This window comes from Falco cherrug, chromosome 6, assembly GCF_023634085.1.
Source record: "Falco cherrug isolate bFalChe1 chromosome 6, bFalChe1.pri, whole genome shotgun sequence".
NCBI classification, from domain to species: Eukaryota; Metazoa; Chordata; class Aves; order Falconiformes; family Falconidae; genus Falco; species Falco cherrug.
Window position 1 is genome coordinate 80,071,321 of NC_073702.1, and position 27,816 is coordinate 80,099,136.

Here is a 27,816-nt window from a genome sequence, read left to right on the forward strand (position 1 = left end):
GCCCGCTGGCCGGGAGGAGGCCGACAACCGCAGCCTTATCAGCGTACCGCAGGCCGACTTCGGCCCGGGCCGCCGCGGGTCCCCGGCTGCCGGCCCATGGGCGGCGGCGGCGGCGGTTCGGAAGCGCCTCCTCCTGCCGCAGACCCGCGCGGCGGGGACCGGTTTCAGCAGCAGCAGCGCCGCCGCCTCGGCTCCGCCGCGCCGGACGCATGGCGGGCTACGCGCCGCGCCTGCCCTGGCTGCTGCCGCTGTTGCGGCGGGCGGCGCCGCCCCCTTGGGCTCGGGCCGTGGCCGGGGCCGCCGGCCTCCGCGCCCCGCCGCGCCCGGCCGGCAGGTGCGGGACGCCCTCCCCGCCGCCGCCGCCACTGCGGCCGCCGGGCGCGCCGTCATGCCGCCGCCGCCGCCTCCTCCTGCTCCCGCCCGTGGCGGGCAGCGCCCCGCGCTCGCTGAGCGCCGCGGCGGGCGCGGAGCCGCCGGAGCCGCCGCGGGGGGCTGCGGGCGCCCCGCCGGGCTTCGAGGCTCGGAGGCTGCTGGCCCTGGCGCACCCCGAGCGCTGGAGACTGACAGGTACCGGCCGCGGCCCGGGGCTGCCCCGCCGCCGCGCCGGGGGCCGCCCTGGGGCTTTGTCCGGGCGGGGAGGGGGCGGCGGGGCGCCGCGGGGCTCCCCTCGCCCCGCCCGAGGGTCCCTGGGGCCGAGCGGTGCGGCGGGCCGGGGGTGCAGCCGGGGGGTGGGTCTCGCCCCGCCGCTCCGGTGCCGGCCTGTGGCGCGGGGGCGCAGCCGGAGCGGCCGCGGTGCGGGGAAGGTCGCATTTCCCTGCCGAGCCGGCGCATCTGGCAGTGTCAGAGCGCACCGTGAAATCTCTGAGCGAGCGTTTGATACGTGTAAAAAGCTAAAAACATGCGTTCTCCCCACCTCCTCGCCTTGCCATCTCTTAATTTGTTGTTGTTCTGAAGGGAAGCCAAAAGTTTTGGAAGTTACAGAACTCCGGTGTTGCTGGTGGTGTTGGTTAGTGCCTCTGTACGTGTTCAGCGCTGGCTCCGCAGGTGGCTGCAATGAATGAACTCTAGCCCGAGACCACATGCAATGAAGTAAAAATGGGAATCCTAAGGGGTTTTTTAAGAAATAAATTGGAGTTCCTTCTCACAAGAATTTCTTGCCTAAAACCTTTGTAAGATGTTTTGGAAATGATTTCTTTCTTTTTAGTGTCTCCATGTCAAACACCATGGTTGTATAAATTGCCCCCTTAACAGTGATAGTATCAACAGCAAAGTAGAAACAAACTTTTCTTGACATTGCTGTTCATGGGATGCTTGTAGGACGATAGTTGTTAGTAAGAAAACACAATCAAATTATTGTGTGGTTTGTTTTTTTTTAAAAAAACACCTTTATTGGTGGATAGCATGTGTGCTGTCATGGTAGTGTGGCCTGTAGGCCTTTGCAAAAACTTGGTTCGTCCCTATGGAATGCGTAAATGGTGTGGGAGAGAAAAGAGGTGAGTTAGGCATGAAGAGGTGGTTTAAGAAATACAAAATACTTTGCACAAGATTTTATTCACTGTCAATAGTTACAGAGCTTCATTACGCGTTGGCATTACATGGCCAAAATAATTTGGATCCAAATGAGTTTTTATAAGAAAGGATGATTTCTGTGCTGTGAACAGCTGTTTTATGCAGCTAATACCTTTGTCTTGGGCATGCAGAATAAAAGCAGGGGAAAATTGGTGGGACAGGGCTGGATGGAAGGGTGAAAAGGCACTATGTTCAGTAAGGCTTCAGTATTGCTCAGGATTATTTTTCTTCATTGGCTTATGAACTAAAATGTAAAAAGCCTTTTGCCAGTAACTTTTGATCAGTCTGTTCAGATTTTGGTGGAGTGTCTGATCAGATAGATCACCTGCTGATTTTAAAATTATTTGTTTTTCCCATTGAAATAGAAACAAATTAATCAGTTATTTTAAGGATGGCTTTTAGGAGTCTTTGGCTTCTAACTGAGAACTTAATTTAGTTCCCTTTACTTGGCATTTGCTGTCAACTTGTTTATCACAGGCAGGGTATGGTATACTTGTTAGTATTGTGTGCTGTCTGATGATGGTTTTATCCAAGTTAAAAAACATCACAGTTACTAAAGATTAGGTACATGCAGTTTTTTCTTTTGAGATAACAAAATGGTCTAAATTGAAGGTTAAAAAAACAAAACAAAAACAAACGAAAAACCAGTACAATTTGATGATACTCAATCATTAGGATGGAAAAAATATTCAAATATAATAACTGCTTTTCAACATCCTCTTGGTCTTGGTTCTGGGAGAGGAGTGAATTTATGTAAAATTCTTCTTCTTAATTGACACTCTACTTAAAGGAAAACTTTTGTTGTTGTAACTAAGTGGGAGGATGGAAAAGCTAACAAGGAAGATACTTTGGGTCATTACAGAGTGCAGGAATAACAAATACTGGTAAAATGCCTTGTAAGTGTTTGTAGGGAAATCACATCTGCCCACTGTGTCTAAAATATGTTAAAATATGTTGTGGTTTGTTCCTCTTGCATCTTTGTACTGAGAAACTAGTCCTTAAAAACTCAGCGTTTCTGGTTCTCCTGCATTCAAAGAAAGACGAAAGTTAATGGTTTCACTGTATGAAACAATAAACCAAGAGCAAAACATGTAATTTCCTCTTCAAGTCCACTTAACCAGTGACCAAGTGGTGTGGGATCTCTTCTGAGGCTTACAGGTGCTGTTTTGTTCTGCAAGAAAGTTGAACTTTTCCGCATCTTTTGCATTTTTATATAACCAGTAGTTGGTAACATAGGTGTAGAGCATTACCACTGTAGGGTGAAGTGATACATACCTCTTCTGTGATTCCATGTGGCACAGGTTGCGATGGTCCGCTCTTGCAGTTGGGCATTGAAATTCACAGTGGCAGAAGGTGAAATAGTTGCAGTGATGGCAGTGGAGGCCTGGGGAGCAGAGGTTGATTTATGAGGAAGTTGGCCAAGACTAGGTTCACCCGTCTTGGTGCATAAAGAAATGGTGTCAGCTGAGGAGGTGCAGGTACAGAGGTGAAGGTGACCAGCTCTAGTTGTGACTGCACCAAAGGAGATGGTCGCATCTTGTTTGTACACAGGGCCTCTTTACCATCTGCTGGCTCAGGACGAAGTGGTGTGGTCTGGCCAGGAGTTCCAGAGTGCTGGCAGTGCTGGCACGCAGCACCTCTTGCAATGCTTTCCTCACAGAAGGATGTTCTGACCCTCTGGAGGCTCTTGGGAATGAAAATAAATGTACCAAATACCATACTGTCAAAAAAAAAAAATATCAGTGTAATATGTTCCATGTTTCATGACCAGTTACTTGTAGAGCCGGGAATACATTATAAACGGGACATGTGTGTTAAATTTTCTTGTTGTTATTTACAGTGGTAAAAAGATGGCTAATACTACCATGGGAATTCACTCTGTTAGTGGCTACAGTTTTGTGTAATGAAATTAGGCGTTTGTAAATTCTGTAATACCTCCCAGGTTTAACAAAGGAGGGAAGTAATTTCAGGAATTCTTTGGCTGATTCTGTGCAGTCAGGTCAGGTAAACCTGTGTCTTCAGTTAAATTAAGTTCCCGGGGAAGAGGACAGGGCCATTGCTGAAATTGCTCTCTGTGTAAGGCCACAAAAATGCTTTTTCAAAATAACCCCTTTTATTTCCTCCTGCCTCCTTGTTTCTCCCTGTGAGAATCTGTCTGTTGCGCTTTATCCAAACCACACTTGAAGGAACAATAGTTCTATTGAATTGTAAAGTAAGCACAAGGAACTCTGAAATTTTTAATCCGACAGCAAAGTGTGCCTGTTGCCTGTATAACACTGTGCACACTGAGCGAGGTTTGTTTTGTACACAGATCTCTAGGGATGTGCAAGGAATGTTATTTTCTGAAGTTTTATTTTAGAATCTTGGGCATAATTTGTAATAGCTGTTTTGCTGTAGGTTAAAATTTGCCATGAAATCAGATGAGCACTGCCTTATTCATAATACGATTTTTCTTTAAAGTTATACCAGGTGATGCGCTTTCTCATCCTTGAATGTGAAATACTGGATTGCTGTAGATTTATCTTTTATAGTTTCTAATAGGGGATAAATGGCTGTAAGAACAATTCTTAAAGAAAGGCAATAGAAAAAAAATAAAAATGAAGTGTTGTGCCTAAGACTACCTGAGCTTTTTAGGTGTGTTCTTTGTAATGTAGTTGAGAAACTATTTTAACAGTTCGTTTGCTTAGGAATGATTGAGGTAGTAAGCAACTTGAATTCTTCTGTGCAAGATGCAGATAGAAATGTAGAACACAGCTGTGAGTGTTGCTGCTAGAACATCATGCTTTTGGTTATTTATACTTGTACAATTACTTGAGTAGGAGTATCTTTGAAAACTTCAGTTATTTTAGGAAATTAAATCAGGCAGATAATATGTAGTAGTTAGTTTGTAGTAACATTGAAATGGTTTAGTTTTGAAACTTTTGCTCTTGAATGCATTGCAGTGTGAGTTTGAACATCAGCAGGCAATCCACGCGCTGATAATCCATGCACTTATGCTCCCCCTGCCATTTAAAAATTAATTAAAGGTCAGGCAAGTGGTATCTCTCTGAAAAACCAGTTTTCATACACCCATTCCAACCCTGACAGCGAGTCACATTAGTTCTGTACTGTGCATAATGGGAAGGAAGCTAGTGGGAGCTGAGGGAGGGCTTACAAGCGCTAGAATATCCTTCTCTTTGGAACCTGCATTGGACCCCTGTCTTGTAAATCTTGCTGTTTCTGTCACCCAGTAGCTGGGAAACCTCTGGCCAAAATTTGAGTTCACCTCTCAAGTCCATGTGCGTGGCCGCTGGTTTTTGTTGCTGTACGTAGTTACTGTAAAGTGGTTCTGCTCATCTGAAAGCAGCTCAACAACCACACTTAACTTGAATTTTCTGCAGGCAATTCTTGTGGTTTTAAAATCATAATTCCTATATGTATGGTATATACAAAGGTAACACTGATTGTTTTCTCATGTGCGGTGTGCCTTTTGTAGAAATCAAATAGGCTACATGGGTTTTTTTGTTGTTTCTCCACATAGTTTTTTCTTCTGATTTTGTCGATGTTTGGCATGAAACTCCCAGAAGGTCCGAACAGCCTTGTAGCTTCACCACAAAAAGTTTTCTTTTCTGTGGCTAGTTGGTGACAGTTCCTTATCTTAAGTTGGTGGGGAGCTGTTAATGAAGCTACTTAAGCAAGAAGTTGCAGAAACAGGAGCTGCTGGCCACTGTGATCAGTTAGGTGCTTATAATAATGTCTCAGCATAAGAAGCTATACTCTCTCTTGCAAACTTACAGTTAATTTATTACTTTCCAACAATTGGTGATGAGAAACTTGGCTGATTTTTATGGCTAAGGAAAATCACTATCATGAGAAAATACAAGAGAAATTTTAAAATACTTTGAAAGGAATTCTGTTTTTTAAGTACCTCCAAACAGAACTCTAAGAGTGCATAATTAATGTTTTATGCTATTTTAACATGTTGTAACAAAATACAGAAATTATTAGTATTTTCCTGCTTTTCTGAGTGAGCTCTATATTTGTGCTGTATCTGGGCTACAGACTAGTGCTTTCTCCTGAAACAGTAGTCCAGGCAAGCTGCTGAAAACATTCAGGGGATTCTAGCTCAGCTATATGAGCCATCCTTTTATTGTGGGTTTTGATAGGACAGTAAGTTTTTAAAAATAGATAGCATGATAGCATTCTCCTTTCTCCCCACCCTGAAATGCTTTTATATTTTTTTTGGGGGGGGTGGGGGTGATGAGATCTGCAAGTATTTTCCACAATGGCAAAAAAAGTGTGAAAAAATAAAATTTCAATGGGTTTTTAAACAGGCCTGTTTGCAACAAGCTGGTTTTAGGTGTCTTAAAAAGACTAGTTTGTGGTACTGTATGTATGGATAATAATTCGTGAAGCAGAGATACAATCTTTCTCAAGAGAAAGTGAAGATACTTGCTTACAGAGTCAAGCCTCCAACTTTGCTTTCGAGCAGAGGTTTTGCACAGCTCTGCTAGGCCTTCTGTCAGGCTGCGTGCCTTGCTACCCCTTCTTCCTCCTCTTCTCTGCAAAGTGTCAGTCTTGTTTGCTCTTCCCTTTCTTGGGCTTCCTCAGATCACTGTCTCTTCTCTGCCTGGAAGGGGACTTCTGTTATTAAATATCTTCTCTGACAGCTCTTCTGACAAACCCTCTATAGTCTACTCTGCAAAGGCTTCTTGATGTTTTGTTCCATGGCAAAAGACTCCTGGCAGGTCTGTCCTGTTTGATCATAGGAGCCTCACTGTGGAGCTATCAAGGATCTATGTCAATTGTGAACACCTCATGACTCAAAAGAGCAGGCTTTTGAGGTGATAGACTTTTTCCATAACTTGCATCGTGTTCTGAGCATGAGGAATTCCACAAGCTGATACTCTGGGGCTTGCTCCTGTGCTGGTATTTTGCTGTGTCCCGCAAACCCTGGACACTGGTCGTCTTCTTGAGATATCATCACAAAGGCATTGTCTGTCTCTCTTGTTTGATTCTGTCCCACAGTAATTTCTGCAACTGCTAATTTCTCCAAACTTGGATAGTCCTGGTCAGTCAGATGACCCACAGTATACCAGCCTTTGCATGAGCTGTCTTGAAGATATTTTCAGTAAATTGTGCAACTGTATTGTACCAAAGAAAACAGTCTTTGTCATTTGAAAACCTAAACTGCTCTTTTGTGCTTAAAAAAATAACAAAAACCACCACAGATTCAATAACTGCATCAAACTGTCTACAGAAAACCTCTGTAATGATTTTCTATAAACTGTGATCATCACTGGAAACAGTAACTTGCAAGATTTAATATATTGACAATACCTGCAAATTAAGACAACTCCACTGAAAAAGCTAGCAGCTTTCCAAAGTGCACTGGGAATCCAGTATACAGCTGTGCCATCAGACACAAACTGTATTTTTTTCTGAAGACGGTATTACGGTTGTTCTTAATAATGTAAGGAGGACGATTCTAAAAGATTCTTCTTGCATAATAATAGTGCAGTCCAGATATCATGTATGAATTTTAACACAGAAAGAAAACCACACCACTCATACCTAAAACTATACAGAGCATCCTTAAATATTCACAGTGTATTCTGGAAGGTGATTCTAGCTTGAAATAAGTATTTGCAGAACTGACTCATCACAGGGTTGATATTAGCCTTTCGACCTCCCTATACTGATGCAAAACAAATTTCTTGTGGGCCAGGGTTCACCAAACGGAAATGGACTTTACCTAACCAATAAATATAAAATTAATCAGTGCATCTTTCTCCCACAAAATAATGGCTGAAGAGCCCAATCTCTGTGCATGCATATGATAGAATACAGTAGACTTTGTCACTTCAAATACCCTTGTGGAAATTCAGGGTTAAGCTAAAGAAGTCATTATACATTAGAATAAAACTGCACAGACAACTGGTAGAGGACAGACATTCGCAGTTATTGGTAGGAGGGTACTTCTCACAGAGCTTGCTGTCTGACCTGCCAGCCCTGATCTTCAAGTGAAACTAGTAAAATACTTAAAAGTTTCTGGGAGATGACATTCATAATCTTACTGAATAGTGAAAGCTAGCTGCTTTGCCCTGTTGGCTGTGTTACCATGCACTGCCAGACATCATCACCTCATTTTTCTGTCGTTCATCCCTGATCGGCTTGAGGGATCTTGATTCATCTGAGATCAAATCCTTATGGATTTCCATTTAAAACAGCTCTTTCTCTAACAGGCTTGCAAGCAGTTTTTTGGCTTTTATACACTTCCACATACTGTACTGGCTGAGAATGATGCTCTGGTAAGAACCAGCAAAATTAGAAATTTTCACTCTCTTGGTGGTGGTCTTGTATGTAGAAATCTGGTTTACAACTCTTTGGAGGCACTTAGTCCAGGTTCCGAAGAGAGGTTTCTGATAGCTCTGCCGAGTTATTGCTTGTAAATGTGCTGGTTTATCAGTTGGTGACCAGTTCATTGCCCCCAAATACATCTACCATGAAATGAAGTTGTGGATCTGCTGTCAAGAAGCAAGTCCACATTAGCTTTAACAGAGAGCATGTTGATCTTAAAAGTGATAAAGGCATCACCTTGTCTGTGCAGCAATCTGTATTTCTGTGCAAGAAGACAAGCAAAATGTTTGCCTAATGTTTCCAAGAGGATTGCTCAGCTGCTGCTGGAGTCAGCTTGCCTTGCCTTTGCTTCTGTTGCCACTTCAATGTAGCCCTAGTTTTATAAGCTCCACTGATCTGCCTCATGTTTTCTTTATTTTCATCTCATAGCCTACAAAACAGATTTACTCTTAAAAAACAAAGCTTCCAAAATACACTACTTTGTTAGACGTAGCTTACTCTGTTACCCAGAGAATTATGTGAAACTATTACTATAAAGTTTACTCTGCCCTTTTTTCTGTCAGTAACAACCTTCATCATTGCTGAAATGTCTTCGTATCTGGTTGCTGAACACCTCGTGCTCCTCCCTTTAGCCAGTTATCACAATGACAGCTCTTCTTTGAATGAGGTGATAGAATGACTGCTGATTCCTGTTTCTTCAGTTAGTCAACAGTTTAAAACCAAAGGAATAGAGCAACAGCTTGGCATCTGTACTATTTTCTAGTTGTTCTGCTGGTATAATCTAAGTGAGAGTTTCATTTAGGGAACCTTACTTCACATGTGATTTGTGGTTAAATTGAGAATGACAGATATATTGCTTAAGGGGAAGATTAAAAGTGACATCTGGATTATATAAGCATCTTCAGGATTGTGTTACTCTGATATATTATTGACACTTTGTCTAATGTTTGAGTAGTTTAGTAGCCTTCAGTTTGTTTTGTGAATTCGTGTTGCTTTTAGTTCAGTTAAGGCTGTTGGAAGTGAAACCCATGCTAGCTTCAACGAAGAAGAGCCAAATGTAAATCCAAGCCAGGAAGGCTGTACCGCTAGACAGAGACATATGAGATTTTTAGCCATATGGTCCTCTTCCTTCAGTGAATATTTATATATACAGTTCTTATGTCCAGTTCCATCCATAACTGAGAGATTGTTTAGATCAGTGGAGACTGAGCTGCCATGCAGCACCGTGCTTGTAAGCAATGCTTTTGACCATTTCCAGCTTCCTCACAGACCAGCTTTTTCTGACAGGAGATGACCTGGCTTTTGTTGGATTTTTTCCTGATGTTTCACATCTTGAATACACCAATGCAGCCAGCCTGTTAATGAGGTCACTCATTCTTTACCAAGTTTTAGCTCCTAAATAATATGCTTACGAGATGTGGCTATGGCATGGATCACGTAAGTTTGCAGCAGGAAGCCTTTCCTTTTCTGCTCTGGCTTCTTATTGTTTCTGTATCTTCAAGTTAAAAGAGTCCTTTATCTTTCACATGCGTACTGGCCTGAATGTAATACAACGCAAAGATCACAAACCAATCTTGAGTAAGAACCACAGGCTGCAGGTTGGGTGCAAGGGCAAGGCTAAAGCTTGTTTGGGCAGTGTGTGGAGCTCTCTCAGGACCGCTCTGGGGCACTGCAGTGAAGGTGCAGAGAAGCGTTTGCTTCAGGTGGTGGCAGGTACACGGGTTTTGTACCCTGAATTTTTCATGATAAATGCACACCTGTATTTACACTTCAAGTGAAAACTGAAACAAAGATTTCCACTGCGTGTGGAGGTGGTAAGAGGCATCAAACCATCTGTGAGAGATGTTAGAAGTATTGCTTACAGCAGTGTGCTGCTGCGGAGCTCTCTGCTGTCCGTCGTAGAAGGGAGACAAGAAGCTCAGCAGAATGGAACTAAAACTCGGGCAACTTCAGGATTTTCAGTACAGTGTCTTTTTCCCTTTAAAGGCATTACCTGCTAGTAGTTTTCCTTTAGCAATCCTGTGAATGTTACTTTAAGTGTGGGGTTGGTTGTTGGAAAACTATGCTGTATAAATGGCATTGTTTGTTGTGGTTCAGTGGTTTTCATATCAAGTTTGTTCAGTTTTCAGTTAAGATGTTTTTTTTTTTTCTAGCTCTCAGCCTTCCAAGTTTGGCTTGCCTTTTCAGAATCAAGCTGTGTTCTTGGCTCAAGAAATTTCTTTGTAGATTAAAGTTTAAAAGGCTAAGTCTTGGTCCAGTGCGATTTTCATACTCTGTGATAACAGCTTCAAACAGTTACACAGGTTATTCCATGGGTGATCTTGCAACTGGAATTCAAGAGCTCATCAGCAAATGTACTTCTAATTCAAACTTACGCTAGTTTTCTTTTAGACCAACAACAGTAAAGCGTAAACCAAAACAAATTATATAAATTTTGCCAGTCAAGAGTAAATCAAATGCTTTTTTGTTGGGTTTTCTTCCCCAATAAAATTGCATGTTTTAGACTATTCTCAAATCAGATCTTTATTTCAGTCCAGTGTTACCTTCCAGAAAAAAATGGAAGCTTTAACAAGGAAGTAACAAGCATGAATAACAAAACCCAAACCAAACAGGAGTTGAGGGGTTATGCATGAGATAGAGAACAATAACAATTACCAAACTTTCCATAAGGATGACATCTGTGAAAAGTTAACCTTGTTGGATGGTGGTGTAGAAGGTTATACATGAGAGGCAATTGCAGGGCTGTCATAGTATACAGAGGCTTTCAGGTTCTGAAAATGTGCCTTGCCTAAGTTACTTTATACAGTGACTTAAAATATCCCATTCAGAACTGGACCTAAGAGTGCTGATTATTTAATACTGGCATTCACAAGCTTAATAGACATTTCAATTGAAAAATTATTTCATATGTGCTATTAATAACCTTGCAAATTCAGAGTAATTTCCGTTTCCTTTTCCATGTTGATTTGCAGCTGCTGTTGGCTTTCTGACAGTTTCCAGTGTCATTACCATGTCAGCCCCTTTCTTTCTGGGGAAAGTTATTGACGTTATTTATACAAATCCCAGTGAAGACTTCACTGACAGCCTGACCAGCCTGTGTGCCTTGCTGAGTGGAATCTTTTTATGTGGTGCTGCTGCTAATGCTGTTCGTGTCTACCTCATGCAGACTGCAGGTAAGAACAGAGGCAAAAAGGGGTACCAAGTCATCTCTTTTCACAGAGTGAGGATCTAATCTAATGATCTGAAATAAATTCTTGGCACTGGCTGAGAGATCCTCTTAGAATCAGTAGCTTTTTTTTACCAGATCAAAGGTAAACTAATAGTGCAAAGATAAGTACGTTGGAATAATTGTTCATTTTTATTTACTGTTACATGACACCTTCAAGTTTGCTCTCTTCTGATATATTAAAACTCTGTAATGTGACTTGTTCAGTGCTACATAATCCTCTGATTTTTATATTGTCAGTGTCTGTGTAAAGTCTTGTGTGCCGTGCTTGACTGACTTCTGTTTCTGACAGGACAAAGAATTGTGAAACGTTTGAGAACAGCCATGTTCTCCTCTATTCTGAAGCAAGAAACTGCTTTCTTTGACAAGACCAGAACAGGAGAGCTGATAAACCGCTTATCTTCAGATACAGCCCTTTTGGGCCGTTCGGTGACTGAAAACCTTTCAGATGGGCTCAGGGCAGGAGCACAAGCATCTGTGGGGGTTGGAATGATGGTAAGGTCGTTTCTTCCCTGCTTGTCACCTCCTGTAGTTCCGAGTTTGTTTCAGTTCTGTTAGGTAATGTATGAATATGATTCAGTTCAGAAACTGCTATGTGTTCTTGGATAGAAGTGTATTTCACTGGTTATCCACAATAACTTTTGTGTACTGCATTGCAATGGATGATGTGGCTGTAGCCACTTGATGTTTAGTCACAAGCCAAAGTATTGAGAATGAAGGTTTGAAATGAACTACTGTTGCTGCCTGAATTTGTCAAGCAAAGCACAGGAGGCAAATAGCTTAACTCTATTCTTACTGAAGATATTAAAATCAGTGATAACATTCCCATGGCTGTAGGTAAAATAGGGTGTGAAGGGACTGTTGTAAAATCCGTTGAAGTGCAGTGCATCAGTTAATGTTCCTTGGTGGTCAGTTCATCTACATAAAAATCTCACTTGCCTTGATGTTTTTTGTGGCATTAATTTTGTTACAATATTCTGAGAAAAGATATGTTGGTGGCAGTTATCTTAAAGCGGGTCATTTCTGCTGTCTACTTGGAGATAAAAACAGCAAAAATTCTCCTCATAAAAATAAGCTTCCAATATTGACAGTTATTAGAAACTGTGAAGAGTTTCCACTATGAAGCTTTAAAGCTTTAATACTTGGTCACTGATAAGAGTTATGGCTTTCTGTATTTATCTAAGCAAATAAGAGTCTGAGGTTTTATCTTACCATAAATTAAATGGAATAGCTTTATGTAAGGCATTCTGCTCAGAAATACTGCCATGATACTGTGTTAAAAGGTGGACTATAAAAGCTTGCCCCGAGTGAATAGATTATTATGAAATAATTATAAAACCTGTCAATTAAGTTGATTTTGAATTTTTCTAGAGATTTTTCTTTTCATGATTTCAAGATGAAATGAAAACACATTAGAGCTAATTTCAATAAACCTAATGAAAATAACCTATTTAGGAGCTTTGATGGTTGTTACAAGTGATAAGGTGTTGCAACAGTAAACAAAAAGTAAATTAAATATATCCATTATTCCAGGTTATGAACATTTATGGGTGTAGGGAGCGCAGGTGACTCCATCTGTTCCTTGGTTACCCAGAAGGAGTGTATGATATTTCTCCGCTCAAACTTACTGTATTACACCATCTATTTAAAAGTTGGGAAAGTGCTTTAGCAACTATGTAATAGCTTATGTCTTTCATCCCCAAGAGATTTCCTGGTAGGCCTGTTTACTGGCAGGTTAAAATACTCAGCTAAACCACACAGTGAACCAGTGAGAAAGCTAGAAATGAAATCCAGACCACTTTGCTTATAATCCTTTGTTCTAACCACAGGATACATCCCTAGTGCTGTGGAAGAATGGATATTTTGCCTGGAAGAAAGAAAATATGATAAATGAAAGCATGGCAGCACTAAATTACAATCCTACTAGCTTTAGAAAACTCTAGCAAGGGAAGTTGCACTCCAGTATTCCAGCGGTTATTTTTAATCTGAACACTAAACCCTAACACATACCTTTTTCTTGTAGTTTTTTGTGTCTCCCAGCCTTGCTGCGTTTGTTCTGAGCATTGTGCCACCCTTGGCTGTCCTGGCTGTGATTTATGGAAGATACTTGCGAAAACTTACTAAAATGACCCAAGATTCTCTTGCAGAAGCAACACAGGTAATGTTTTAACAGATGCTTTCTAGTTAACATCAAAGTTGCTCTAGTGTATTTAGGTTAATATCTCTGAAGTTACAGATCTTCTGAAGATAATTGTACTGTTCATTGCCCTGAGCCATGCTGAGCCTGTAGTTTTGCACCTGAATAGTATGAAAGGTAAACATCAGTAACACTTATTCATAGATCTCAAAACCAACCATGCTTTGGTGGTCCTGAACAATATCATGTGGAGGTACCAGATGTTGAGAATTTGGAAATATAGGAAAGGATTAGGCTTTAGCTTTGTGAGATCATTAAAAAACACAACAAAAAACCTATGAAGTCCTGTGTAATTTGGTACCTGAACCATGGTTATGAGTTTGAAACCATCGGAAGCATCCTAATGGATCCATTTTTTAAGAAAACTTTGCTAGCAAATCCTTCTCTGGAATTAATTTTTGATGTTTGACCTTACCGCCAGCTCTTGAATGTTTGTGAGGCTTGATATTTCTTAAACTTCACTGGGCACCTCAGCACATAGCCAGGTATTTGGGAGGAAAGTAGAGGAAGCCGTTGTAGCTAAAGAGGCTGTTGTAGAGGGGCCTTTGTTGTGTTGCTGACTGCTCTGACACATAGCAAAGTGCTAGCAGAGAATAGTAGTGATAGTGACCTCCTCACAGGCTGAGGGTGGGGAAACATTATTAAAAAGCACAGAAATATAATTAGGAAACATGTAGTTAAAATAACCACAGTTGTCAGCTGTTTTAAACTTGAGATGTCCTTTGTTAGGACTTTGCAAATTGACTCTGCAAAAGGAAGATTAGCTGTCTTCTGTTTATCTTCCTCATCCTGTGCTGAAGGGAGGCTCGTGCCTTTGTGAGCCAGGTGTGGGACTTCACATGAACAAGCAATTTTAATGTCCCATTCAAATCTTCATGTTGAATGAGGGATGGAAGAAGGACAATTGCATTTTTATATTGTATTTTTACTCACAAAAGGGGGCCTTCTTTTTTGTAAGACCGTTACAGTGTTATGGTAACCATATATATATATGGTTATGTAACGAAATAATTGATTACAGTTGAGTTAATTTTAGAATCAATACTTTGCTGTTTAGCAGTTAAAAATAAAATACTGAGTTGAAGTGAGACATTAGTAGTTGAGTTAAATTAATTCCCAATGTTGCTTTGATCAAGTGAGTGGAATTGTTTCAGGAAATAACTGCAGTCTTTCTTGCATGATTTAGCATATAATAGAATATTTTTAATTTTTCCCCTTGCCACATTGTTATTGCAAGTTATTGTGAATAATAATTTTCTTATGTGTGTTGTTCACATCAAATTAAGGTGGGTTTTTTTGACCCTACTTTTATATTTTTCTCTCTCTGCTAATACTTAAGGCAATCTCAAAGTTCTTAAATTGCCTGGGCATGCAGGTTACTTTTAACATAGTAGAATTTAAAACAAAAAAAAGGAGTGAGGGGGGAGAGGAGGGCATGAGAAATTTTCCACTGGTATCCAAAGGAATGTATGTGAACATTAGCTTAGTGACACTGGTTTAACTTTCAAATGTTCTGTAATATGAACGTTCTAAATTGTGTGTCTGTGTGCATTTGTTTTCTTCTTTGCTTTAATGTAGTTAGCTGAAGAGCGTATTGGAAACATAAGAACAGTTCGAGCTTTTGGGCAAGAAGTAGCTGAAATGGAGAAATATGCAAATAAAGTTGATTATGTGCTACAACTGGCTAAAAAAGAGGCACTAGCTCGGGCAGGCTTCTTTGGAGCAGTAAGTGTTTTTGGATGAAAGTAAACCAACCATGTTATGCCAAGTGTCAATTATTTTAAAATTCATTAAAATACTTATAAATCTGCAAGTAGATGAATTGAGTGCAAACAGAACCTACATCAAACTGTGGGAAGACTGAACTTAAATCAGTCTAAATTGCTGTGAAACTCCACCTCAAGATACAGTGGTATGATAAAACCAGTTTAAGCTCTATTTCTACCCTGTGCCCTATACCTGAGCCCATACCTCCTATTCAGGGAAATAAAGGAGTGAAAACCTTCCCCACCCTTAGCGTTTTACAGCTTTGGCTTTCTGATGAGATGAGCATCGATGCAAAGGAAGCTGGGGAGGGAGGGTGGGGTTTTATTTTTTCATAACAGCTTGCAATGAATTTGTGTAATAGTATTCAAAAACTGCAGAATAACTGCAGGCTCTTCTCCTTTAGTGATGGTTAAGAATGTTCGGTGTTCCTTTCCATTGTGGAGAAAAAAACAAACAAAAATGTGTTGCTTGCTCTTTGAATGTGTGTTGGATAGTGTAGTGCAGTGACACTGGATGTCTGTCTGGCTTTTGGATTGCTTTGCTTTAGAATTGGTTTTGTTCAAATTTAACTCAGTCCTCTAAAAATCTAGATAGCCATAGTATGGGAATTCTTTTATTAGAAGGAAAAATCTGAAACAATATTTTAGAGGGTGAAATTTAAGGTGTACATGACAAAATCTGCCTTTCCCTCTTTTTCCTTAGACTGGCCTTTCTGGAAATTTAATTGTCCTCTCAGTCTTGTACAAAGGTGGATTACTAATGGGCAATGCCTACATGACAGTTGGTGAACTCTCATCTTTCCTAATGTATGCTTTCTGGGTTGGAATAAGCATTGGAGGTATGGAATGAGAAATTAGATTTTCTTCACTTCAAAGCATTTCAGTCAGTATGGGGGCGGGAGGGAAGAAGCTCTTAAAAGACCTGGCTTTCTTAAAAAGTCTTTTCCAAATGATCTTCTCAAGAAATCATGCCTAATTCTTTTTCCTGAGGAGTTAAGGAAATTAATAATATATAACTTTATATAAACCTTCCATTTTCACAAAGGAATACAGAGGTTATTTTTGGGGTTTTTTTTTCAATGTTGTGTGTGACAGATACATATTACTTTTCATTTTCTTTGGGTCTAAATTAAGATACTTGGTATAATGTGTAAAGAAGTAATACTGGTATTATATTTTTTACAAAATACGTGGGTCTGTGTTAAACATACTTTGTTTAGAAAAGTGTGTAGATTTTAGTTGTACTTCAATATAGGGTGTCTTGAGCTGGAAGAGTAAACAAAGTGCCAGCAGAGCACTACACTCTGGTGCTAACCTTTTGTTTTTTCCTTACTGACTGACTCCTCCTTGAAGCTCAGACTCTGTAATCTACTGGCCCAGAAACAAACTGTTCATCTTCTTGACAGAGCAGTCTTCACTACTGCATACAGGCAAAAATGAAGATAAGGTACTTGAAGTTTGACAGCTGATTGGAAGGGTTTCTCTTTAAAATGAGTCTGCTACTTTTGATAGACCCACAGGACAGTGCAGTTCATCTGTACTCTTCTAAGATGAAGCCTGATATCGTGGGAAGCACAAAGATGCACCTGAAGGCAAAATTCACAAAACCTGCTTCCTTGAATATCAAAATTCCAGTGGCACCCATTCCAACTACCAAAACCATTTCTTCTGTGCTTAAATCATCCGAGTTTGGTCAGCAGACTGATACCTGGCACTTTGAAAATGTGGGATAAATTAATGTTAAATAAATGAAAAATAAGGTTAGAAACTGATAAAATGTCATTGAATTATAAAACTTTTTTAATTGTACTTAAGATTATTGAAGAATATAGTTCTGCACAGAGCTCATTCTCATGGGGACTCTGAAGTAAAGGTGTCTTGTCACAAGAAGCCTGCCTTCCTTGACATTCTCCACAAGCATCAGTTTAGTCTTAGGTTTTGTGCCCTCCCTCCCACGTGGCGGACTCAGCCAGGCTCCCCTGTAGTAGTACAACCCTGTCTGACAAAGAAGGGCATTCAGAGTGCTTCATTCTACTGAACAGTTTTGAAAATATAGCTGGTTGTATGCAAGGCTGTTTCTCTGAAGTTGGATGCTGTTCTTCCCGACAGATGAATGAAGATGAGTTGCTTTGCTTTTGAGTATATGCAAGCTGAAGTGCGTTACCATTTTCTTCTTTTTTCTTCAGAATGATTTGTTTCACAGAGATAAATGAGAATGGTGAATAGGGATTATTGGTAGCTCTCAAGTGAAAGCAGATAGGATTTAAATCAACAAGTCTGATAGTGTGTTGGAGTAAAAAATCCCCTACACATCTCATGCTTCAGTGCTGGTGATGAAAAGTATAATGCAAATGTTATGTCTCCTATGTCTTCCATTCCTTATGGATGCATAATACTTTTCTGCTTTTTGTTTAGGTCTGAGTTCCTTTTATTCTGAGCTAATGAAAGGACTGGGTGCTGGTGGACGCTTGTGGGAACTCACTGAAAGGAAGCCCCAGCTTACATTTAATGGTGGGTCCCTGGTTTGTTACTGCTCATAAGTTGATTTTTCTCTTACTGGTCACCAGTACTTCAGAAGAATGTGTGTGATATTTGAAGGTAGTACTGACTTACATTCTTTTGAAAGAAACTAGATACAGTGGTAATTCTTCTGACTTTTCCTAACTATGAAACAGATGATGAGAATTTCCTTTAATCAGAAATTTTAGAAGCTGAAAATCTGGTGGGTTTTTTCTTTCTTCTTGAATTAATTGAGAATATGCTTTTAAATATATTACTTTAAAAGTTATGTGGCTGAGGACACGCTCATTTCTAGCTTCTTGGAATATTTCTTTGATGTCATCACCACTTTCTCTTGGATCAGCTTTAGAGTGAAAAGAATGGAAGTAATTAAAAGAAGGGGGGGAAGAAGCTCTGAGACAGCTGTATCTCATATTTCCACTAGGATGTTTAGCATGCTCATCTCTAATGGCTTAAGAAAGTAACAATCTGAAAAGAGAAGCTTTTGAAACCAGGTGTTTTTCATTAAGAGTTTCTCCAGTTTAAATAGTTCATACTGATCCATGAAAACAGTTCCTTAGCAAGACATGTTGATTTGAAACCTAACTTGCAAGCACAGACCATTTGAGGCTTTTCAGCAGCACGTGCCAAATGGAATTTTTGAGGAGCTCTGCAGTGGGAGTGGGGGACTGAGGCATGACTGGGAAATGAAAGGAAGGAAGGGGTGGGGAGTCCTGCTTCTTGGGAGAGTGTGGATGTGCAGGTACAGCAGGTGTTGCATTTGGAACGATTTGCACCTCTCCTCACAGCAGCACCGCCCACATTTCTTCCTCCTTTTAGAGGGGCAAGGAGCCACTATAGCACATGGCTTAACCTAATTCACCTACGGGTAATGGAGTGACGGGCCTTTTGCTGTGTGACCAGCCTGCTGTACTAGGCAGTCTCTTAGTTAGGTGCTTGTAGCGTTTGACCTGGTAACATGGGCATAATATTTTTCATACAGCTGCAGTGTTCTAAGGGAACAAGGAAGTTTTGAAGGGGAGGTAGTGTCCATATTAATCAATGGAAATGTGAGGAGAGACGAGCAAATTTTGTGGCGGATCAGTCATTCACATGTAAATTCTTTCCATGGGCTGCTTTAGGCCTAAAGATAGGTTTGTGAGTCTGAAGTCACATCTGTTTTTATTAGTATGTTTATAGAAAAATATGCTCACCTTCAAGAGGTGTTAGATTTTTATGGAAGCTGCATTTTTTTAATGCATATTTTTATGATGCAGGAGTCAAATCCAAAACAGAAACTTCATCTGTAAATCTGCCTTTTAAATAAAAATTTAAATATAATAACATTTAAAGAAAAAAAAAAGTAGTAACAATTTAAATAATATTTAATTATTTAAATAGTATAATTAAACTTTTAGAATATTGAATACTTTAATATATTTTATATATTTTAATATAGTAAATTTTAATTTAATTTTTTAATTTTAATATAGTAAATAAATTACTTCAGGCAATATATTTTTATTTACAGCTTTATTCTTCAGAAGCTAGACAATGCCCTCCAGTATATTTTGTATAAAGAACATTTGCCTGTATCCATCAAAGTTGTTCAGTGAGCTGCTTGTAGAAGATACTTCTAGTGTGAATTGCTGTTTTATTTAATCAGCTGCATCCCACTAAGCAAAAGTCATACATGAGTGTTCACCAGCTCTCTATGTTGTTAAGAAAGGCAATATAGCAGAGTCCAGGTGAGCTGTCAACACTAGTTTGCCTCTTGAGTTTTATATGGTCTTGTAATTTGGAAACATTGTAAGGGTTATTCTAAGGGGAAGAGTCAGAAAGGAACATCCAACAGACCTAAGAGATCTTTTGAGTAAGCTCTAACTTTAGGGAATCATGAAATCGTAGAATACCAGGTTGGAAGGGACCTCAAGGATCACCTGGTCCAACCTTTCTTGGCAAAAGCACGGTCTAGACAAGATGGCCCAGCACCCCGTCCAGCCAGATCTTAGAAGTGTCCAATGTTGGGGAATCCACCGCTTCCCTGGGGAGATTCATTCCAAAGGCTGATTGCTCTCATTGTGAAAAGTTTTCCTCTTGTGTCCAATTGGAATCTCCCCAGGAAGACTTGTACCCATTACCCCTCGTCTTTTCCATGGGACTCCTTGTGAGAAGGGGGTCTCCATCTTCTTTGTAGCCACCCTTTAAATACTGGAACACGGGGATAAGGGCTCCCCTGAGCCGCCTTTTCTCAAGGCTGAACGAACCCCGTTCTGTCAGCCTTTCCTCTCACGGCAGGCTTCCCAGGCCTTTGGCCATCTTTGTGGCTCTTCTCTGGACTCGGTGCAGCCTGTCCACATCTGTTTTGTATAGCGGGGACCAAAACTGAACACAGTATTCCAGGTGTGGCTGACGAGTGCCGAGTAGAGTGGGATAATGGCTTCTTTCTCTCTGCTGGTGATGCCCTTGGTGCTGCAGCCCAGCGTCCTGACGGCTTGCTTTGCCGCAGCACACAGAATGAATGGAATTTTATCTTTTGCATTGGTTATTATAGAGGAGTTCTTTAGAAATGCTGTTCTTCAAATTTCTGTTCTGCTTCTGTCTCCCTGCACTGGAATTCCTCGAGTTCTTAATCTGATGGACACCAAGTCACAGTCTGGCCTCTGTCTCATTTGTCTTCTCAGCTGCAGGTCTGTCTGTAGGATACTTATCAATCTGCATAGGCTTTAACTTAGGCAGTGAAAGGTACTATTGTCTCCAGTGGATGGAAGCAGAATAGCAGATACTTGTCCAAAAGGTGACCACCAGCTGGCTGATGAAGGGATAGCTGCACACTCTTTAGCAATGAAGCCATCTTAACCTTCCTGCCGTGACATCCAGTGCCACACTGTGATTTGCTGTGCCCTTCAGAGACCTAGTACAACTGCTGATTTCATCATCATTTCGATGTGTTTTGTTTTTTTTTTAATCTGGATTATTTTAGTGGTCATCTTTACAGTGGTACCAGTGCAAAGTAAGCAGTAGTATTGGGGCAGAAGTTGTCTTTCCGACTGCAGCTAATGGATCGCTTAATTATACCTATAGTGACATGTAGAAAACAATCTTTATTTTATAGATGGAACATAAATCAGGCAAAATTTCAGAAGTCCATGTAGCATAGGCTTACAGAAAGCTTCTTTTAGGTTTCCTTTCAGTGTAAACTGAATACATTAGGAGAGGATATAAACCTTTGTCTCAAAACCCAATTAAAATTGATTTCTGGCTCTTCAGGCAATAAAGCCAAGAGACTGTTTCTCTACTGTCCAAACCTACCTGAAACATCTGTTCTTGGCTACACAGGTTTTATTTTCACAAATCTCCAGCTGTTGTTAGTGATGATATCTTGGGAACAAATTACAATATCATCTTTTCCTCTATATAGAATCCAAACAAGAAACAAGCACAATCCTGTATATAGCTTTTAGATATTTTTACAGTAATATATAAAGGAAGGACTTGTGGTACCAGACTTCCTGTATTGCAGCAGATCTCAGTGTTTCAGGCCAGGGAATGGACTGTGCAATAACTGGAACTGAGAATAAAGATAAGCTATTACTTTGGTAATAGTAAGGATTAGGCTTCTAGGACAGGATTTATCAAATAAATTTATTTTCCTAAAGGGAGGTTTACAGACTGAGGTGCTTTTATGTAACAAGCGAGTTACAGTGTTTATGTCTGTGGATTAAAGGCAAGGAAGGGAGCTGAAATTGTATGCTTTTGCCTTTGCCATTTCTATGCTTCTACCATTAAATAGAAAGCTTGGAGAAGAGGCGGGGATCTAGGAAAAAGAAAGCAAAATAAATAATTTGCTGTAGCAACAGCAGGACTAGTAAAATCTTGATTGCTGCTGATGGGTGTCTGTTTCCTACCCGCAGTTACTGTTTAACGAAACAGGGGCATGTGCTACCGTGTGCTGTGGCTAGTTACCATGTGCTGTGTCTGAAAGGATTTTGAGCTGCATGTTTTTAGCAGGAATAAATGCTACTTGGATGTTGCTTTGCTGCTGCCAGTTTTCACAAAATGGGTAGGAACTTTGTCAGTGAGACCTTTGGGAGTGCAGCACCACTGTCCAATTAGTTTGCTTTGTATGGATATGTGTCACTGGGACTTAACAGGGCTTGAAAAAATTGGTTTCCTTTGTCTTACTTATTTTTCTAGTACTGCTGTTCTTTTAACATAATCATTTAAATCAAATGTTGCCTTCCAGAAATAAGCTGGTTTTATTTAACTTTGGCAATCATTCATTCATGATGGTTTGTTGTGGTATTTCACAAATGAAATTTTAGTTTCAGTGAACGGTTGCATAAGAGTTATGCCTCTGATTGGTCTTTGAATGCACTGTTGTCCTGAATTTAATAAATATACTTTCAATTTAAAAAAAAATGCCATTAATACAACAAACCTAGCAGTAACTTTATTCTGGTGACAGCTTTTGCTTAAAAGCGACCCAGTTAATAGGTAGTGGAGAGGGAGCTGCTCTTGTTCAAAGAGGAGGGTGTTTTAGGTGACTTGTGCCTTGGTGAAAGGGCAGTAAGTGATTTGCAGTGTTTATCTTTTTGCATGTGTTCTATGGCAACAGGACTTTGGCCTTCAACAATGCCATTTTATTTCATTACTCCTAATCGACAAAGCTTAAATTGTTTATAATATGTTTAAAAGTTCAGATAATTCTATTAGAATATCTATTAGAAATGAACATTATTTGTTGTTAGGTATTAGCAAGATGCAAATTCTGCCTCTTGCTGTAGAGCAACCTGAAATTGCATTCAGGAACAAGTACCACACAGCCTCAGTCATGGCTGAAATATAATCCCTGTGGTCTGGAATTGTGGCTATCCCTAGATTTTACATGGAGATAGCTATTTCCATTGGGTGTCTGTAAAGCAAGTTCTAGGAGGGCTGAGCTGATATTTGTTTCTGTTCACGTTTCTGTATTTTGTTCTTTGTCACATAGAGGGAATCACATTAGGCAGAGACACATTCAGAGGTGCTTTGGAATTCAAGGATGTTGAATTTGCATATCCGACACGTCCAGAAACATCAATTTTCAAAGATTTTAGCCTTTCCATTCCAGCTGGCTCTGTTATGGCTCTGGTTGGCCCAAGTGGTGCAGGGAAATCAACTATTGTATCCCTTCTGCTGAGGCTGTATGATCCTATCTCAGGTATGTTTTGTGTGTTGCGCTCATTCATGACAATTGATACTTCACATTTCAGATACACCTTATAAACAGTTAGGGTTCCTGTTCTTGAGGTCCTGATGTGACTATTCCATTTATACACTGTGCTTCACTCTGGGCTGTATGGTTACCTTATGGTGGTGCCTGAAGAGGTTTGCATTTCTGATCGCACCAGTATGTGATTCCTCGGGGGTTGTTCTCAGCTCTTTTTTTCTGCCTCTTTTAGTACTTGTCCAACACACTTGACTGTTTCCTCATTTAAGGTACTATCACCATTGACGGCTTTGATATCCGTCAGTTAAATCCATTGTGGTTCAGGACAAAGATTGGAACAGTGAGCCAGGTAAGGAAGAAAAAAAAAAAAATTCTAAGTGAATAATTTTGTGTTATTAACTAGCTGTGCCTCACTTCTTTTTAAAACTACATGATCTTGCTTCTCAGTGAAATCCCTCCATCTCACCATAACTGCTGTTGTGCGTGCTTTGTTCTAAAAATAAGACTGAGAGCTAGTCCCATTATTCTATAGCCTGTTTTTACATAGTGGTAGAGATCCAAAGCGTTAGCTTAGAAGAAAAGTATGCATGTGGAGACTGGAAAGTACATTGTTGCAAATTGTATAGGCATGACCATCTTGATGTTTGCTATGATTTGTTGAAGAAAGCTTAACATTTAATGACATTTTGTATTAATGGAAGTTACACAATCATGTTTTACACAACCATTTGAAAACTGACCTGTGCTCTGTGTTGTTTCCAGGCAAACACAATTCCACTAGCAAAGCATGAAAATACAGCACTGTTGGCACTTACTCTTGTAGTGCCCTCTCCCTAGCAACCCCCAAACTCTGGAAGTACAGGGAGATGTTCAATGATCTCTTAAAAATAAACTTGTTTGACCAAATAAAATATGTATGTTCCTTCCCTCATCTCCCCAGATGCTTCACAGTGCCGTTAACTGTTAGGTTAACTTTTCTGATTAAAAGCATAAGGATAACTGGGTATATATTGCATTTCAAAACATATCCTTTATGTAATAATACCACCAAAAGCCTTTGTGCAAAGATTATTTTCATGTGGGCACATTAGCATTTTTCTTTTTGAATGTATGTATTCCACTTGAGTTACCAGTAGGAGATACCGGTATTCATACTATAGCATGTCTATTTTATATACAGAGCAGATTTACCTTGTTTCAGACATTATCCTATTGTGCATCACTTGTCCTATCTGCCAGCCCTCTTCTTTGTTTTAACCTTTCACATAAATTAAATGCACAAAATGCCATGAAATCTGTGTAGAGATTAAGAGAAGAATCATCATTGTTGCAGATTATGATATGTAGTAAAGTACAAAGGGAGGTTTTCTGATGTTTGGATGAATAGCTCTTTCTGAACTCTTCCTCAAATATTAGGAATTGAGGGTTATGTTATGTATTGTTAGTTAAAAAAGCCAGTTATTTTTAATTTGGTTTTCAGTGCCCATTTTGTTGTTAGGAGAGGTGGGGTTTTTTTGTTTTTAATTAATTCTAGCTTATATATTCTTTTGTATAGATATTAAAAGAATTAATGCTGGATCTTGTGCATGGGATTTAGTTTATTTGAGACATAGACAATACATGCATGTAATTACAGATTACCATATTAGTTACGTTTTTTGATTTATCAGGAACCAATTCTGTTCTCCTGTTCTATTGCTGAAAATATTGCCTATGGCGCAGAGGATCCTTCTACTGTGACGGCAGAGGAGATTCAGAAGGTTGCTGAAATAGCTAATGCCGCTAGTTTTATCAGAGACTTTCCAAAAGGGTTTGACACTGTAGTTGGAGAAAAAGGCATTTTGCTTTCAGGTACATCTTTATATTGCTTATTTTAAAAAACTTGATGCTATAGAGTGAAGTAAACATTCTATTATTTTTTGTTACCAGTTTTTTCTCCAAGTCACAGCCTGCCATAGGTACTAAAAAAAAAAATAAATACATTAAAAAAATCCCAGCATCATCTCCATTCACACACCACCACCACCCCCCGCCTGCCAAAGTACATGTACCTAATTCAGCCCAGCTCAGGCATTCAGTTAAAATTACTTCACATCTGTTTTCCTATTTCAATTTACTGAGCTTGTTCCCCCAGGTGGACAGAAGCAACGAATTGCAATTGCTCGAGCTCTGCTCAAGGTAAGCCAGCACCCAAATAGCTATTTTGATTTTTTTAGGGTTTTTTTGGTTGTGGGTGTTGGTTTTTTTTTGAGAGGCAGAAAGGGTTAAAAAGGAGGAGGTCTTTCAATGGGAGAGGTGGAAAAATATTTTTAGAAAGAAAATGCTATCTTTTACATTAATGAAGAAGTTTGAAAGGAATGAGAGGTTTAACTAAAGACAGATTACTTATGTAAGTGCTTCTTCCCATCTTTCAGTCATGTTTTCTGACAGTTCTTGCCAAGACTGATGGTAAATCATTGTATAATGGCTCACTTTCATAAGACCAGGCCAAGGATGAAGGAGGACTTTAAGAATGTGGTGCTAGTAAACTTCATATATGACACTTCTGTCTCTGTTCAGAACTCTGTCATTCATGGGTTGATTTTTCTAAGTTGCAGTTTACTAGTATGATAGTTGCCCTGTCTTGGCTTTGAGGGGAGCTGGTCTGGATTTGGGACAAGATACTATTTCAGGCACAATTTTGTGTGGTTTTTTTTCTTCAAGAGTTGTCATGGATCTAGCTTTAGGGTATGCTCTGTGCTGCCCAAATTTGAGGGGGCTTCTGAGGATCAGAAGCACAGAGAGTTTGGTTGAAGGACAGACACGGGGCTTCATGGGGAGGCAGTTTGGTGCTGATGCTCAGCTGAAAGTTTTGACCCTTGCTGAAACTAGGTTACAGTCAGGTTAAGCTGTGCAGGTCCCTATAGCATCCTGGCATGCCCAGTTCTTCTAGATTACAGGGAAATTTTCATATTACCAATTCTCTTTTACCACAAATGCTGAAAAGCTGATTGCATTTCATGTCAAGTACAGTTCATGGGAGTAGAGACTTTACTGGGGGGGGAAGGAGGGGGGAGTAGTAAAAAATAAATGAGTAGTTGATGTATTGGTGATTGGGGGTGTAGCGGAGACCCTTCTTTTCCAGATAAAGTCTAAATCTTTTACTCTGAACTTTATAAAGGCAGTTTAGGTACTGTAATTCAGAAGAAGCTGCTTAGGGATTTGAGTGCGGGCAATCTTTTTTATTATTTACTTGCGAAGTTCTTAAATGCTAGTTCTTATGTACTACATATTTCATCTGTGGGTGAAATACTACTTGTTGGTAGGTTTTTGTTATTTTTTGTAACTAAGTTCTATATAGTGGACTGACTACAGGCAGTGGGTAGCTGAGCCTCTGTAAAAGGTCCATGTAAGAGCAGTAAATAAGAAATTAAACATCTGACCACAGTGCTGACAAGTATGCATTAAAAATAGTCTCCCACATTTAGTTTGTATCTTTCAAATAGTTATCAGATAATACTATTGTTACTTTGGTGTGGAAACTTTGAAGATGGGAGAGTGTTGTTTCTGTTTTGTCCTCTTAGCATTTAGACTTCTTAGAAGTAGTGTTTTGAACAACTCTCAGTTCTTTTGATGAAGTAATTACACTTACTTGGAGTTTTAAGCTGCATGAATCCTGCTCTCTATTGATACAAATATTTGGAACTTACCTAATTGTTATTATAACCAATTTTACTTTCTTCCTCAGAATCCTAAAATTCTTCTGTTAGATGAAGCAACAAGGTAAGAAAGAAAATAAATAGAAACTTAGAAACTATCTATCTGTAAAACTCAGGTTTGGGAAGTATTTTCTCTTCTTTTTCTTAGCATGCTCTTGCACAAATTATCTAGCCCTTTATTTTTCTCTACCCACAAAAAGAATATGGTTTCTAGAATGTGTGAGTTGGTTAGACCTGTGATAAAAGCTGTTCATGCAAAGTAGGAAGGATAGGTGGTGTACTGTGTTGTAATTTTTCATGGAGTTTAATTTCTAATATGTAACTTGATTTTGAAACATCTACTTAAAGCTTTTTGTATCTTTAGTTTAAATGAAGGTTTTGGTGTAAAAGAGAGATGATTATACTGCAATGTAACAATTTTTTTTCACTGAATTAGTGTAATTTCTCCATGCATATTTTTGCATACAAGAATATGTAATGCCTATAACTTGGATGTGCGTACTGAGCATATTCATGAAACTTTGCTGCAGTTCCATTGGTTCATCTTCACCAACAATAGTTTTCATTTTTTTTATTTGCAGTTTTAGCAAAATAAGCCTAATGCATACAAAAGTAACCTGTCTTAAAGTAACAAATACTCTCCTCTCTCTCCCCGCTTCCCATTTCTTACTAGTGCTTTGGATGCTGAAAATGAATACCTAGTACAAGAAGCTCTGGACCGGCTGATGGAAGGGAGGACAGTCCTAATTATTGCCCATCGTCTGTCTACTATTCAGAATGCTGATTTGGTTGCAGTCCTTGGCCAGGGTAAAATTCTTGAATGTGGAAAACATGAGGAACTACTTGCAAATCCAAATGGACTTTTCAGGAAACTAATGCAGAAACAAGCTTTTCCTCAGAATAGTGATACTTTTGCATTAGATTTACAAACCAGAGAACAGGAGGTATTAAAAAAAAATGTATGAGAGAATGTATGAATAATGGAAGCTTACAAACTACAAAGAATATAACTTATGTTTCAGTTATGTAAAGTAGATGTTATATTTTTCCAAAATGTACAAAATATTCTTTTGAAACTTAAATGTGTTTAAACTTTTTATTGAAAGCTTTTTAATAATTATTGCAACTTTAAAAAATATCTATCACATTGAGATATTTTCAGTGTATAGATTCTTCTGCTTTGTGTTACGTTAATTGAGACCATGTAAACCTTGTTTGCTGTAATGCACTGTATGATGATGTGTTGCATTCTCAAGTAACTTCAGTATTTTAAGGATAATTAAATAAGATTATAATTTTCATATTATTGT

General features: G+C 39.6%; 1 protein-coding gene across 1 annotated transcript; it reads left to right on the top strand.

The window, feature by feature from the left end:
• Positions 1-27,807, top strand: ABCB10 (ATP binding cassette subfamily B member 10). Its single transcript, XM_055714983.1, has 13 exons — positions 1-567; positions 10,881-11,081; positions 11,427-11,629; positions 13,158-13,292; positions 14,910-15,056; positions 15,801-15,936; positions 17,513-17,608; positions 22,590-22,799; positions 23,078-23,157; positions 24,479-24,659; positions 24,943-24,986; positions 26,536-26,570; positions 27,180-27,807. The coding sequence occupies exons 1-13, from the start codon at positions 210-212 to the stop codon at positions 27,469-27,471; spliced, it is 2,118 nt and encodes a 705-aa protein (XP_055570958.1). The 5' UTR covers positions 1-209; the 3' UTR covers positions 27,472-27,807.
• The last annotated feature ends 9 nt before the right edge of the window (positions 27,808-27,816 follow it).